Raw genomic sequence first — 16,972 nt, forward strand, 5'->3', positions numbered from 1 at the left:
AGCAAAGGCAGGCATACCATGATGATCTGAATTCAAATTAAAGGAGAAACTAAAGACGTGAAGCATGACATAGCACTGACTTTAAAGAATGTAGAACTTGCTTAAACTGGAAGAAAAAATATTTTATATTCTTCACTTTAAAATCTAATGTTATATGCCAATGGTATTTCTAACTAGAGAAATACTTCCACGCAATTGCAAGTTATTCAATGTCTCTTAGAACATCTTGGTACAGTGGCCCTGTAATTTCAGATTGTGAAGTCTGACCAAAACAAACCAAAGGGAAACAAACACCTTTTTAGTTCAAGGATCAACTCAGCAATACCATTCCTTAAAAAGTAAAACCTTATTTATTTTTATTTTTATTTTTATATCTTTGAGGAACAAGAACGTACTAAAAAATGGAGTATTTGCAGAACACAAGAAGAATTAGGACTTTTCTTCAAGAAAATCATCTTCCCATTTCAGAGTCAAAGAAAGACAGTGCAAAGAATGCTGAAATTTTAGTCACAAAATATAGAGAGAAAGGACACACAACGAAAATGCCACTCAAATAATAGAACACACGATATATGATTAAAAGAAATTACACATAATTCTATATCACACACTGACTGCATTCTGAACATCTGCCCTTAAGAGTAAATTCTTTCAGGTGACACTTTGCATTTTTGCACATAACCGAGTAGCAAGCAGAAAGCAACATAAGGTAATTATACCTGTTGCAATCCTTCTGTACCATATGCTGCCCTCATTTCTTCTAGCTCTCTGTTTAGCTCTTCAATCTCTTGTTGTTTCTCAGCCAATTCATTCTCCATCACCTTTAGTTGCACCAGAGAGTGTTGCATTCCATGCTCTGAACAAATCTCTCCAACTCCAAATTCTTCTTCCTAAATTAATCCAAGTTCCTTAACATACCATTTTTTATGCTTTATAAAGATAAGTAAACTCGAATATCAAATTCTGTATCAAAAGGCACCGTAGAACATTAACATATAGTACAGCACTGAAGATCTTATTGTCATGGCAACCTCCTTTGTTAGTATAATTCACATCTCAAAAGCATGAAGCGTTCTGCAAGTTCTGCTTTGTAACATTAGCCTTAGTACAAGTAGTAAAACATTTTGCATTTCAAGTTTCAAGGTAAACAATATTCATATGACAAGCAATGCAGATACAGAGCACAGCATGCAAAATAAAGTATTAGTCAACAACACAGTTTCTGTTCAAAATGAACTGTTCGAGGTTTTTAGTATTCTTTATTAGTATTACAGTTCAATTTGCAGTACTGTACCCTGATCAAGTCTGTAGGTATAGCTGTTCTTGTCACAAAACTGCAACCATTTACCTGTATAAAGACAATTCCTAAATACATTATTACTTGAAATAAAGCTTGATTTCTATTTTTAATTTGTTTGAACCTTATACGATGATTCCTGCAGAGTCATGTGAATTCTTATGCTACAAAAATTTATTTCATTGGAAATACAAAATACCTTTCTGAAAGATTTTGGAATTGAATTTAGCACAAGCAAAACTTAAGCCCCTTTCCAAAATTACAAAAACAGATTCTACTGTCTAAAACCAAAATACACGTAAGCATACATACAAAACAAAGGAATTCAGATCTAAAGGTCAATGCAAAGCTTTGTCTGTAGTAATACTGCATTTTAAACTGCAAATTTAATATTTCTAAATATTAATAAACATAGTTGTTTGCAAAAATATGTTTACCCCAAATCTACTATTTCTAAGAGTCACCAATCTCTACAGCAGATGAAAGGCAGTGTCATAAACTGACATTTACAGCCTGAAGGAATTTTTTAAGAATGAAAAAGAGCAAGAATTGTACATTCAACATGAGACTCGTGAAAAATCCTTTCACTCACCTAATAGTGCCACTCATATCAAGCTTCTGTGAGATTTTGGTTCTATAGAGCATACAAGCCAGTAATGATGAATTTCCAAAGAGTAAGTGCAAGTCGAAGTAGTAGTTATATATAAAAAAATAATAATTAAGAACTCAACATAAAAGGAATCTTCTGTTGTATTCATGACAAACTGTCAGATAGGCAGGCTTTTAAAATCACAGACCAATGTCTTAAAACAAGAAGGCAAGACAAGCCGTACTTCTCCTCAGAGCTCTGCATTACATTAGAGTCCGAAAAAAAATAACGGCACTAGAATGGAAAGGTATCCTACCATTTCACATACGAATATTGTGTTCACATTAAAAAAAAAGGAGGGGGGCTATATAGCTCAGATACCTGCCACAGTTAAGATTAGGCTTATTTACAAAAGACCATCATGTCTGAGCAAATCAATATGTTACCCGACATGGAAGTGCACTACTATAAATGAGATCAATATTGTCATTAAATTTGTATTAAGAGAAAGAATAATCCTGCATTAGCTTTGAATTTGCAGAGCTGAAACATGGCCATTTTCAATTCCTGACTTCCTCAATGTAAAGGACGACATCACAATGAGATTATTACTACCTTATTTTAGAGAGAATAAATAAGATTTCAGCAAACGTCGGTGCAGACAACTCATGGAGGCAGTGCACATCACTTGTGTTTTGCCAGATGTTTGCTTTTCATTCAGAAATACAAGTGTCTACAGAGTGCCTGGCAGTAATGTCTTTATTTGGATTCCAGCTCATGGCCCGGATTAATACTTCTTTTCCTTCTTTTTAACCATTATTTAATTTAGACTTAATTGATAAAGATGTAGTGTATGATTCTTGTAAGCTACCACACAGAGAAGTGAACGCACTTCTCTTCCCATGAATCATTTCAGTGTGGAACAACCAGTGACTTTTACACGCTTTATAACAAGCTCTGCTAGGGCAGACATAAATGCCTTCATTAGATGTTCCAGACTCCCTGGCAGCTGAAATTTCTACAGAAAAATCTTAAAAGGGATTTTAGCATATCCAAACAACTGTGTGGAACTTTAGAAATGCTGCTTCATGTCACAGAAGCCTTGTTGTTAGCTGTAAAAGACATGAACCACAGTAACACCTTAGTCAACTCTGTTTCTCACCCCACACCTTCTCCTTTCAAATTTCTTATGCCTCCTTTTAAAATGCAAGTTACAACAACAGGACAACACTGTGCACTGTAATCTACTCAAAAAGGCCTCAGATCACCACTCTGAGCGCTGTCTGGTTGGGATCCCTGTGAGCAGCTGCAGGCTGTTAGCTTCAAAATATCTCATTTCAAAATTAATTTCTTACTCCTCTACCATATAGGAAGCCGGAAGTCCCAGATATTAACTTCAGCGTTAACAGATGTCTGCACAAGGCCTACTGGGCTCAGGCACTGTCTCCTGAGCCCTGTGGTTAATCTGTACACAGTTCTTCTTTAAGCCATCTTTTAATTTGTTCTTTTAAAGCTTTGCAATTCACCTTTAACTCTGAAATTTCCTTATACCTTAACGTCTCATGAAGTGCTTAGCTACATATTCCCAGAATACAATTACACGTTTCAAGAAGAAATCAAACCACATAAGATAAGATAAAGGAAAGTAACGGAAGCAAGGAATAATGAGCCCTGAATACAACTGCATAAAAAAATAACCACAAGGTAAGGAAAAACTCAATTTTACAACACATTTGCTACTCAGGAGCAACTGCTTGGGTGAACATAAGGTATGTGGGTTATGGAAGTCCCCCAAAGGACATCTTAAATTCAAGTTTTCTTCCTTGCTTGTATTTTCAAACTAATTCACAAGCATGGTATTTACTAATATAATAACATATAAATACAATTTGTAGTCTATTCTAGTCTAAAAGAAAAAACATAATTTCTATTGCATCAGTAAATACATATACTTAGGCAAGTGAACACAAGCTTCTTCAGAAAAATACAAGTGAAAAACAACTTCCACCATTAAGTAAGGCAGCAATTTATGACAACTGCCACCAGAGGTCAGGATTAAATTTATGAAATCACTGCACTTCACTACAGATTCAACACAGCCTTGCTAATGTTCCTTAGACTTTGGACTTCCTGAAAGCATACCTCAAAAACACTGAGTTGTTACACAAAATATGTTATTACTGGTAACAGTGATGTCCATGCTACAGAGAATTCTCCTTATATACTGCAAACTTGGGCTTAGTGTAAATCAATACTTATTGATCACTCATTGCAAAATGTAAAAAATATCCAAATGCATGAAAATAATTTAACCTCTTATAAATTGGCAAGCAGAATTCTGGTTTGAAAACTGTTTTGATTTAGTAGTAGAAACATACAAAAGTATCTGGAATAGAGTTACATTTTACCTAATGTTTTTAGTTTTTTCTTTTCTTGTGCATTTTGGACACTTGGTTATTTAAAAGAATTAATACTTAGGCCTCAAACACTGCTTGACTGTGCTCTTAGGATTTTAATCAATTTTCTAGTTACATCACAATTGACTTTATGGAACATAGCTAAAATTAGCAATTATGACAACCGGGGAAAATAATTTTTTTTTTTTTTTTTTAACTCTATAAGTGAAAATAATTTTCAGTTTCTCTCAAAAATAATGACAATCATAGAATGTAAATAAGGCTAGTAACTTTTTACAAAAAACAAGTCTTCAAAAATATTATGGTTTAATGTATTTTTCCATACAGTATTAAAACACAACAGAAGATTTCTTTGTGTGATGACTATGCATAAAGGTTAACATATAGAATATCATTAGCATTTACAAAGAAAAGGGAAAGAAATAAGGATCAAGAAAGGAAAATAAAATAATTTTGTAAGTTTTCGTATCAACATTTTTTAAGGTACAGTTCACAAATTGGGAAGAGGCACTGAGAGAAAAAAAATAATCCATGCAGATTACATCAATACCATAAAAATTAAGGAATATAGAAAACATACAGCAACAATTTTACCTTACATAGTTATAAAAAAGCCCAAACAACTAACTGCTGAAAAAGCCTAATTTCCCATAGTTCGGAGGTTAAACCATAAATGTACATACATAATCACCACAATCATTTAATATAAAATTATTCAGGTAGGTTTCATTCTTGCTCAAACTGAATAATTTGTTTCAGAAAGGAAGTGGGTCATATAAAAGATTTGTCAATCTTCAGTCTGAGTACCACCTCTAACAGTGTAGGTATTTAGAAAGATGACAGAAGAACATTGGAGAAGAGACCATATGAAAAAAAAGATCCGGTAACACAAGAATTTTGATAGAAACATTCACTGGTTCCTTCAATATATATATATATATATATTTTTTTTTTAAGTAAACTACTTACAACCATGTGTCCGGTTGTAAAAAGCCTCTCAAAGAGGGATGTGCTCGTCACTAAATTTCATCCAAATCGCCAAGAGAAGGGGCTCAATAATTAAAAGCATATGGCTTATTTTAACAACTATAACAAAGCAAATGATTTATGACTTATTTCACTGTGAGCCCCAACTTCAACATAATTTCTGACAAAAACCACTACAGAGAATATAGTTGTTCTGAAAGATGAACAAAAAGATGGATGAAAAGGACTTGTATTTGTACAAATGGATGGATTCAAAGAATTCCAAAATGGAGGTCAGGTCCTTTCAGTAATTAAAAGGAAGCTTACAAAAAATGCGGAGAGTGTGTAGATAAATGAACATCAATGCCATTATCAAGTATTTTCAAAGGTTCACTCTTTCCATATTCCATTTAGCAATGATTACATACTGTGGTGATGTATATATTCAAAAAAGTTACAGTAAGGTCACAGCAGATATTCAAAAGTGTATTTGTTTCACTTTCAATGGCAAACTCTGTGACATGCTGCACTATCAATCATCTTACCACATTTAAACTCAGATTCTTTTTGTTCTTTCCTTCTTCTTATTCATTGGACAAAATAACGCATATTTTATCTAAGACAAATATTAAACCTTTAATCCGACTTTTTTCCTCACGTAAGCTTCAACCCTTTGAACCTTTCAGTCTTTCATTTATTACTTCTTTCTTCCATTTACAGAACTGTCAAGCAGCTGGACTGGACTCTTCAACCCAGATGTGCCTGACTCAGATTTTTTTTTCTATTTGCATCACATCTAACGTGCCGTAACAATGATCATAACTGATTGGACCAAGGGTCCATTTGTTTCACTAATCAATATCTGAAAGTAATCAACAATAAATGTGAAGGAATATTTTCAGTGCACTCCCAAGCATCTTCTCCTAACACACCAGAAGAAAGTGAGAATGCTTATAAACAAGACAGGAAGATGCAGGAAAGAAAGAATCTAACTGGGGAAGAGAGATATGATAAAAAAACTCAAACTAAAAAGTCTGAAACAAAATCTATGGAAAAATTTTATAACAGTGATTTCACAAGAGGCTAAGAAGAAGTGCACTGATCCTGTCCTAGAAAAGGCTAAATCAAGGAAAGAACACTGTGTATCCTAAATCAAATCACTTCAGCAATGAAAGCATGTTGGATTACCTGATCCTCTGTTACTAGCTGCGAAAGTTAAGATTCCGGGGTATTTTGTGAAAGTGCTGCACAACAAAAAGTGGACCATAACTACAGAAAGCTCATGTTTGAACCATGATTTTTTTTTTATACTATAAACAATTTTTATAGGAATCAGATATTCTACAGCTATTTCTTGCAAAAAATGTTCTCATCACGCAGTTGAACATGAAGTAGTTTCTCCTTACAAACAATAAACTGTTTTATTTGGCATGAATGGATTTTCATATTGCCTACTTCCCTCTTAAGTGACAGGGACACATAGTGAATGTCTTGGTGTGCAGTATCTAAGGCCTGTACCCAGACACTCATTCTCCCCCACAGTCAGGATGGGGAAAGAATTGGAAAAAGAAAAAACCATGGGTTGAGACAAAAATAGTTCAATAAGTGTGGGAAAAATAAATGATGCAAAGGCATTCACTCACCACCTACCAGCAACAGAGTGATGACCAGTCAGTGTTTGAGCAACAGCTACTTTGGAACTCATTAAAACATAATCAACTTGTTAAATATTTTTTATGCAAATGAGAAGGAATGCAAATGAGAAGGAATTATGCACAGCTCAATGGCAATACAAAGCATTACTACAACCACAATGGTGACAATGTTACAACAGCTCATAAATCCGCAGTATTACTGATAATAGTACCCATCCTATTATGAAGTCAACAAAATGTTTGCTTTAACGGTATACTGATCATACCAGTAATGATCTGAAACAGCTTTGTGTATAACATCACGTGTACTCTTTCGTTCTTCCTCTTTTTGGAAAACAGTGTACAGCATTTCAATAAACACGTAAAAGAAAAAGTCAAAAGTAAAGTTAGAAAGGAAGTGTTACTTCAGTCTTACCTCAGAACTGTAATCTTCTACTGCAGTGGAAATTTCAATTTCCGGCTAAAACAAAATATTAAAATATTTACAACGATGGCAATCTACAAATATTAAAGAAGATACTTTCCATTCCTTTCTGAGAAGATAGACAGTATTCAAAAAACATAAGAGGTGTCCATTAATGTGGTTTGAACATATATAGCAAAGGTCACCTTAAATTCCTTGAAATCCCGGATTTAAATAAAAGCAAATTAATTTGCTCAAAACCAGGAAAAATTGCACTGTTATTCATTTTCCTTACATAGATAACAAATATGTGGACATATAATTTTTAATGGGAATCTGTCACAGTTTAGTTGTGCGATATCTTCTAGCAGCACAAATAATCTTTTAAAACTGTCTACTTCAGCCTTCAAAACAGTCTAGTTATTTCTTTGGCTGCTAATACTAAGTATATTTACCAAGGGGTTTATTCAAAGAGAGCTACAGAAAGATGGACAAATAAACTCAAGTTAAGTGGATATGTCTTCTGAGTTAAGAGCTTAATCCACCCCTTGCTAAAAATCAATTAAAAAACTTAAATCCTATGAGCGCACACATCAATCTCCAACAGTGTAAGACTTCAATGTCATTCCTCAGTTGCTTTATTCCCAAAACCTGACCAACCATAATTCATTAAAAAAACCTTCAATTATTAAGCCATCCACACTGTATGCTTCTATTATTCTTTGGTCAGCACAAGTAATTAAATTTTATATAGCCCATCAGAGGGGTTCAGTTTAAAAGCAAATAATTTAAAAAATAATAATTATATATATATATATATATATATACACACACACATACACATTTTGTTAGCAACACAACATAAACAAAGGTATTCATCAGTTCTACCATTAATTTATGGAATCAGAAATAGGTTTCTGTTTCACTATGACTTTAGGTTGCTAGTTAACCTTTCTTTGACCAGCCATGCTTTTTCTTATAGGTAATCGCTTCTAGCAGTAAAATTTTATTCTTTAATATTTTCTTTGCTAAGAACATAATTGATGACTAAAGTACACAGAACAGACATCTTGAAGTCCCTTTATAGCCAACTAGCACCTAGGCAGCTACTACCACAATGATTATGTCTAACACATTAGACATAAGTACTTCACAGAAAATCAAAATTAATTTCATTGCTGAACGTTATTCAGAGGAAATACTGCAAGATGATACAGAAAGAAGGAAATCTGCATATGGAAAACAGGATGTCCTTTTCAGAGAACCTTTTTTCTATATGCAGTTAAGCATTGCTCAGAAGAGATGTTCTACAGTACTGGATGTCCAACATTATCACAGGACTAACAAAAGAACTTAAAATACTAAATTAGCCACAACTGAGAAGTGATAGCTATGCTCCTTTAGAAAATCCACACAGGTGAATATTCGTTAACAGAATCCATTGACTTTTTAAAGGACTTCAGTGTAAACTGTTATGCAAACATAACTACGAAATTCTAGATTCATTTTTGAACATGGATTAATTAGTAGGCAGAAGCAAAAACAAGTTTATTTTAGCTAGGCCAGTTTGCAAGAAAATTTTAATTACAGAAAAACAGCAAACAAAATCCTGCTGCAGTCTATAATAATGTGGCTTCCAGATAGGATAAATTTAGAAAAGGATTATTAACTAAATATGGTCTTAATCAAGCAAAAACTTCCATATAAAGAACAAGATTTACCAGTGGAACTATCAGTGCATCTCTACTTTATTCTCCTTAAACAAGTCTGCAGTGAGGTACCCCACCACTCAGTGTCTAAATTTCCCACATCAGAAATCACCACCAACAAAGAACTAATCTGAGTGCTTAATGAGTTTTCTAGTCTTTGGAAATACGGAACTCAGCCTCATAAATTTTCAAGCTAAAACCCCAAATGCTTTGTATATACACAAAGACTTTTCTTCTACATGGATAATTTCAGAGTTAGTAAGTCTAACTATACACCACTGTTTATGGAGAGTTTGTTGTTTACCCCAAAGAAAATTTGCAAGATATCCCAGCAGTCCTTGGCCAGATTGTTAATTTTTGTCATAACCATCCAGAGAATCCAGTATCTCCTCTTGAGAAGCTCACTTTATCACTGAACAGATTACTTCCAAATACTGGCTGAGCAAACAGATCTTCATTCTGCAATTTCAATTTATTTATTTTTTTTTTTTCAGTGCAAGATGAACTTAACTACCTATCCTAATTCTTTCTACATTTTATTTCACTTTCTTTATTCTTCCTTCCCTCCTCACCCCTAATGTTTTCCACTTTATTGTACATCCTGGGATGTTTCTTTCCTAGCTCAAGCCTTTGGTTGCCCTTTGCTTTCATACTTCTAACATGGGAGTGCCGTAACTACATCCAGCAGCTGCACTTTTCCTCATTCAGGTGCCCCCTCTGTTTCTCCATAATCATCACTGTCACTTTTCTTCCTTCTCAAGAATCCTATCCAATGTCTCCTCCTTACTCTATTTCTGTTCCTTGTCTGTGAAATCTCAGGGAATAACTAACAATTGCACTAAGTTATGAAAATGAAACAACGAACACGGGACCATATACTTTATTATCTACTTGAGTGAGCAGGTAAGCCATTCTAAAACTTCCACCAAATATATTTGTCCAAGGACCAAGGACTAAAATTCATAGTATAGAAGTTGCAGTGAGATCAATTTCTGTCTGTACAACTACGGGAAGGAAGTCCAGTCAGGATTTTTAGATAGATATGCAGTGTACTCAGGTGTTCTATTTCATGGCATAAAAATAACAATTCCAAATATGAATTCCAGTAAAAGGTGAAATAAGCAAATTGAATTGAAATTTAGGTAGAAAGTAATCCTGCATAATGCCTCCAGTAATCTTGCCTTACTCTCCTGACACAGCAGCCTACAAAGATTTAACACTGGGTGAAAAAGCAAACAGCTCAAAGAAACTGTCTTTAATTCCCTACTGCATGGATTAGCCTGAAACTGCCTGTTACATTGGCTGCCATTTCAGCTAAGCAAGCTCTAATCCAATTATACAGGCTCACCATCTGAAGCACTGCACTTGAAAGAACAAAACCAGTAAATTAAGAAATTCTTTGAAACAATTTCAGAATTTTTCTTCTATCAATACTGCACAAACAGACACTTTAGCAATTATCTTTCAACTCAAAAATATCAATTACTTACTCAAATGAATAAGCAGGGCACTGATAACATGTAACAAAGGAAAATGATCTCTCAGTTGGGAGTAGCTTTTTTTCCTTGTGGAAGCAAATACTGTTATAGGAATCAGTAAGTCATGAACAGTTCAGCAGAGATGTTATGAATGAACAGCAATCCCCATGCTTATTCATTTAAATTCATTTACAAAATGAACAAATGAACCAAACTAACATAAGATGCTTTGTTTTTTTTCATTCAGGTCAGAATAAGACAGACCTAAGAAAAACAATGCCTAATCTTAAGAAAAAATCTATGTGAGAAATCTTTTGCAACTGCAGCATAATTTCTTCATTTTTATAACCATGAATGTCTTCTTTTAGCTTTCAGAGGCCAATATAGGCTACTGGGAACAAACTGATTTCATTAGACTTGCTTTGAGCACAGAATTAGATTACATCATCTTGAAAGTCCCTTCCAATCTAAACTATTCTATGTTTTTTGTACTTTACCCCATTTCTCCAATTGTAGCAGGGACCTTGACTGAGAGTGAGTATAACAGCAGAGTCTGAGAACATGCAATCATGATGTATTTCAAAATACGTTGGGCTAGAAAGTTTCTTCATACAATTATCTTATGCGTGTAGACTACGGTATTGTTAAAACAACAGTATAAGCAATTCCATCTTTACAGCTCTCTGCCCTATCAGTCCTCTCTCTTTACCTGTAGATAAGCTGATCATTCCTTCCAGCTTCACAAAGTACTCCTTTCTCTTTTCCTTAAAAGACAAAGAAGTCTCATCTTTACACATGTGAAAACGACCATTCTGGTAATTAATGCTGTTTTATAATGCCATTCTCTCCTCAAAGGAAAGCTATGAATTTAACAGACAGTTTCACTGAGTTACTACAGATATTTTTGAAGCTTTGACACAAACTTTTAAGTACAGTAACCTAAATTTTAAGAACAAGTATCTATGATGTTAAGTCTATCTAGTGTACCTACAGGCTTAAAATCGTAAGTTGATCATCAATTACTTCATGAGTTTTCATTTACACACACTGTCATTTGTACTGTCTGTGTCAGAAAAGACTGTGTTCACATGGACAGAACTCAGAATCTGAACTGAACTGCTAGTTCAAAGTGATACTCATTTCCTTTTAGAGGCATTGCTTTCAATAATGAAATAACCTATACTGTAAATAACATCAGCATCTCTTGTTCCTACATACATATTGGTAACAAAATATTAGGTTATTTGAACTTATGCCCACTCGAAACTGACCTGGACTGCCAGTGTATATCACACAAGGCATCTTACAACCTTCCCAGAGCATGTACTTCCAACTATTAGCAAGCAGGATTATAGTAGTAAAAGTAGAGTATCTGTTTATTAGTCTCTTAAGCCATCCAGTGCTAAGTAGTGTTTTCTAAATTCACTCCTCGTTAACAAGAAAGACTCTAAGTATGTAATGTATACAAGAAAGATGCTTAGCTTTACATTTTGCTGTAGCCATGGTTGCAGGGATCAGAAAAGCACCGCAATTTGTAAACTTTTAATAAAACAAAATGCATAAAATGAAGCAATAAAACAAACTCTTATCTATTTATGGAGTACAAACAAAATTTCTATGATCTATGGTACACTGACTATGGAAAACAAGATGCCAGCAGACAAGTAGAAAATACTCTGGATATTTTAAAGACAGAAAGCAGAGGCAAGGAAACCATATGTATAGCCTCAAATAATTTATTTCCATTCCCAAAATTAATAGATTATTTTGCCTCCCAACCTGTAAACTATAGTTTACACCAACAGTTTACAACAACAAACTTACCTCACTGGTGTAAGCCTGGATGTGTTTGATAATTTCCCCACTGTGCAAAGTTCTTGTAACAGCAAAGTCGGCAGTTGCAGCTGCTCCTCTTCGGCTGCTGCATGTAGATGTTTCATCACCTCGAGATCTATCAGTATCAATCCCATCCTGTATTGATTCTTCATCTTTGATGCTTGCTGTTTTCCTTTTCTTTTTCTGCTTCTTTGATGTGCTCTGTCCATCACTTTGTGCTTTCCTCTGCCTAAACTGGGCAAGCTGTACAGAAGACAAAATCTTGTTAAAGGTGAAAGTTTTCCTCTTTATTACTAAAGACATCCCCCATGCAGAGTGGCTTACCAGCTGCTCTACATAAAGCTTCAAACTAATCACTACCTGGAAGTTAATGCTGCATATATCAAGACAGATTCACACTCTATCTCTATTCACATAGTTTGTTTTTAAAAATCTTCAAAGAAAAACAACATTCTATTATGAATTCCTTTAAGGTACTTTCGTACTGGCCAGTTACAGTTTCACAGACAGAAACCAAGGAATCAAAGCATCCAAAGGTAAAGGTACAAACGTCATTGTAAAGCACAAGTGTGATAAAAATCTCTGATTTCACAGTACCTAATAACTCAAAAATAATTTATAGAAATTACTTTTTTCCTATTCCAGAAACAGATAAAAACAATCTCTTATAGTAGCGCTTATCAAATCTTTTTTTAATAAAGTTGTTTAAAAAAAATAATTGTTAGAACATAAGAAAGCACCTGAAGGCACTGAAAACATCATAAAGAAACAGTGAAATATACAAGAAGGGAATAATCTACAGACAGCGAGCAAATCAGAAGATACTCACTACCTTGTAGCAAAACATGATGGTGAACAAAAAGTCACAGGTGAGCCAAGCACACAGTTGAAAAACCAATTAGTATATAAGCTATTCAAATACTGTAAGACACTGTCTTTTGAAGAGCTTATTACTTTTAATCACTTCATAGTGGTTTACACAAGAAAATCCATTTAAAATATTTTTCCTTAGCAACAGAATTTCTGTTCCAATAAGAAAAACAACCCTGGCGGGTTTTACCAATTAAAATCCAAAACTACATCAGTCCCAACAATAAAATCTGGTAACATACAACATTATATTCCAAATAAAAAGTCCAATGACTCTTTAAGCTGGAGTATATTTCATAAATGTAGCTCTAAAGTAAATACACAGCATAACAAATACCATCAAGCTCTAAATACTTTTTACATTAACTGCTACACACGTCAGGCATTCTTTACAAATTTACTGTGATTTCAAGTAAAGCTACAGTAAAATAGCAAGTTGGCACATGATATTCACCACCCGAGAAAGCCAGGCTTCCATTCAGCCTCTTCAGCACACTCAGAGCAAGCTGGACATGAGGATGCCCCTTTCCAGGGACTGTTCTGCTACAGCATGAGCCGTCACTTGCAGAGCTCTGTAGTTCTCGTTTGGCCTCAGGATGGCTGGGAGGCCATAAAGTAAGTAAATGTGTCACTTGCAGATCAGGTCTCACTTCTGGCAAGTTTATCCTTTAGTCCCTTTATTCGTATTTCTCCGTGGCTTCCTTCTCTGCAGCCCCAGGACGACTGACAGCTTGGCATATGGCTCCTGCTCTGTTTACAGTGGACCTGAAGATTTGCTGAGCCAAATATGCTCACCTACGTATTTAACGCTTACTTCCACCCTAATTAGTTCAACTTCAGGAATTTTTCTCTATTTTTAAAATCTGTAACTTCCCTTATTTCACAAAAACCTACCAGAGCTTATACACTCCATAAATTCTGAACAAAAAGGAAAGGCTAGTCTCCTCCTGTCTTCAAAGTGTCAGGAAGAAAATGCACTTAGAAAAACACGCTTCCCAAAATGGGAATCTTCCCAAAAATGGGAAGATTCTGTCTCCTTACAGTACTGCCACATTCACTTAAAATCACCAATTTACCTCAAAAATTAGTTTTTAATTTATCATAAAAAAGCAGACTACGTCCAAATGCCACACGGAAATAAAACAGCACCTGATTTCAGTTTGACCAATTGCTTATATATATATATTCATTATTTTTAAATAATGCAAGACACGTAGATTCACTGGTCAAGAGCTCTCTTTTCCAATTTGATTGAAACCTTCTGGAGTGGAAAATTAAGTTGGCTTTTTTAAAGCTGCTTTACAGTCTTCTTTTGTCTGCAAAATTAGATGTCTATCTCAAGGACAACTGAATTATTCCATTACTGAATACTCCCCTTAAGTATTATGAATATTTCAGATGAAGCACAGAGGGATGCCAGATTTCTCTCCTAAAATTAAGTTGTCAATTTGCACTAGTTAAGAATTTACTGATCAAACCCTACCAGGTCAGTTGCAAACACAACTTAATTGAACACTGCTGTGGATGGGCACACATGAAAGCTGGAAATGATGCATTTTATATCACACAGGTTCCCAACTGATAATTTCTGTATGAGCATCTAGTATCTTGGAAATAATTACACTGTTAATGGCAGATGCACTTACAAATAATGGCAATATATACCCAGCACATTCACATATACACAGAAGTATCGACTAATGGAACTTGACTTCAAATTAATGGTTTAAATTGAAGTAATAAGTTAGATATGAGAGAAGCATTATAACAAAAAGCTACTGCTGAGCAAATGCATCCTATGGTTCTCAGCTCAAGACAGCAGTCTCAGATGCAGAATTCCTTCAGGAAATGGAATTTAGGAGCTCAAGCTGAGGATCTGGCTACATTTCAATGACAAGCAGGAAAAAAAAAAAAGCCCATCAGCAGTCACGGGAACTATGGAAAAAACCTTTTAGAATTGAAACAGAAAACTACTTCCACAGTTTGGAGTTCTAGAAAAATATGTTTTTGAATGCAAACAAAATTCATGCCACCATTCATTCCTTTATCTTGCCTTTTAGGTACACCAGCTTGTAAATAAAGCCTGTGGAGGACTTAACATTGCATTTGCAATGTCTCTGAAACAACTCATGTCTTCATCAAGTTACAAAAGGTCTGAGCAAAAGATGCAAACTCAGCAGTTACTGATGAAGCAGGAAGGATCCCACCCCAGTCACTGAAAGCCTCAGAACTGGCTCAGAACTGGAAGGAGCAAGAGGGACTGAGCACCTTACATTGCACATTTGTTTGTTTTCAGGCTTAGAATTCCAGAGGTACCATTTACAGCAGTCGCCCAGCTCTCCGTTAATTTGATAAATGGGAAGTGATTAAATGTCAGCACTAAATTCTGAGGATGCACAAGACATTGCACCTCTTAGAAAAACACTCAGCAGAAGTCACAGGCATAGAACAGAGAAGCATGCAGAACACAAATAAGTAATCGCTACGCTTTTCAAAGCAGTTTCCCCACAATAAAGTAGTGACTGAATATAAGAACTTAGGTACTCAGAAGATTAATATATCTAGTTCTCTCCCTTCTTACAAATCCCAGAACAACACAGGACAGACCTTAGCAAGACTACCCAGACAAGATACAAAATTACTTAAGCTTTTAAACTTTGGTATCCTGTAACAGGCAGAAAATCAGAAAAGCAGAGAATAATCCAATACTATTAGGAACTAAAAGCTCTTGAGAAAGAAGCACATTAACTTGTATAGCAGCAGAGATGACTTGTGTAAACCACATCACTCATTAAAACTGAATAAATAATGCTGTTGTTATAATTATAGTAGTAAATAAAACATCTTCAGCACACTCTGCGATAATTGTGCCAGAAATTTTAATTGCAAGGATCTGCTGCATACCAATTGAATTCAAATATAGTCTGACTGAACTACAGGTATATTTTTATAGCTATATTTTTATTTGATACACACAGGAGTCCTTAAAACAGAAACATATTAAGCTCTGTTTAAAACAAGTTGCTGTCCTATCCCTACTTGCTGCTACTTATCAGTCCTTAACATTCTTCTACAATAAATCACATCTGCGTGGTGTCATTTGCAGACCTACAACAGTTAGCAGGAATTGAAATGCCTCTGAAGAGAGCTGGTATGAAATAAGACAAACAACTTTTGCTATATCTATTGCTTTAAAAAAAAATAATCCATAACCTCTAGAACAAAAAGTTTTATGTATAGCATATCCTGTACGGGTACTGTTATATGGTTATGCCTCTTCCACCTGCACACAAACAGTACTGGATTTGAATTTTCAAATTCAGATACACACCTTTTACAGAAGGAGCAGGATCTGTTCATCAGCCACAGTTCCTCTTAAGCAGAGTAGAGAGATGAGCTATGAACTTACACAGACAAAACAAAAAAAAGCACCTCAAAGGAGTTGCTACAGGCAAGCAATTTTTCTTTTCTCCTTTTACAGTGTACAATAAAAACATGAGTGGAGATCTACACCATGGCCTTGCATATCTCATCTATTATCATTTTGAAAGATGTTCCAGATCCTGCTTGAACTTCAGATGAATGGGATAAACAAACAGAAGAGCACTTCCCTCAACTGGGAGTTCTCAGCCTACTGTCCACACTGTATAGGACCAGCTCACCTCTAAATCAGTCAGTGTAAGACAAGGACTTCTGAATATTATCCATAGCTCAGAGATGTGGTCAGTGGCTCAAAGCCAAGTTGTTAGCCA

The 16,972-nt window shown here is 34.9% G+C and overlaps 1 protein-coding gene across 3 annotated transcripts in view; it reads right to left on the minus strand.

Moving 5' to 3' along the window:
* The window catches only part of AKAP9 (A-kinase anchoring protein 9), a 102,769-nt gene that overhangs the window by 65,140 nt on the left and 20,657 nt on the right, over positions 1-16,972 (minus strand). For 2 of the 3 annotated variants that reach the window (XM_042888934.1, XM_042888933.1), the window contains exons 2-5: positions 12,339-12,593; positions 7,340-7,384; positions 1,295-1,348; positions 720-890 (exon numbers count right to left, since the gene is read on the minus strand). In XM_042888934.1, the coding sequence (XP_042744868.1) occupies positions 720-890; positions 1,295-1,348; positions 7,340-7,384; positions 12,339-12,593 (525 nt within the window). The remainder of the gene's footprint in view (positions 1-719; positions 891-1,294; positions 1,349-7,339; positions 7,385-12,338; positions 12,594-16,972) is intronic. The other variant, XM_042888935.1, reaches the window with a different exon arrangement.

Source organism: Lagopus leucura, unplaced genomic scaffold (assembly GCF_019238085.1).
Source record: "Lagopus leucura isolate 7727_CA_CO unplaced genomic scaffold, USGS_WTPT01 Super-Scaffold_100157, whole genome shotgun sequence".
Taxonomy (NCBI): domain Eukaryota; kingdom Metazoa; phylum Chordata; class Aves; order Galliformes; family Phasianidae; genus Lagopus; species Lagopus leucura.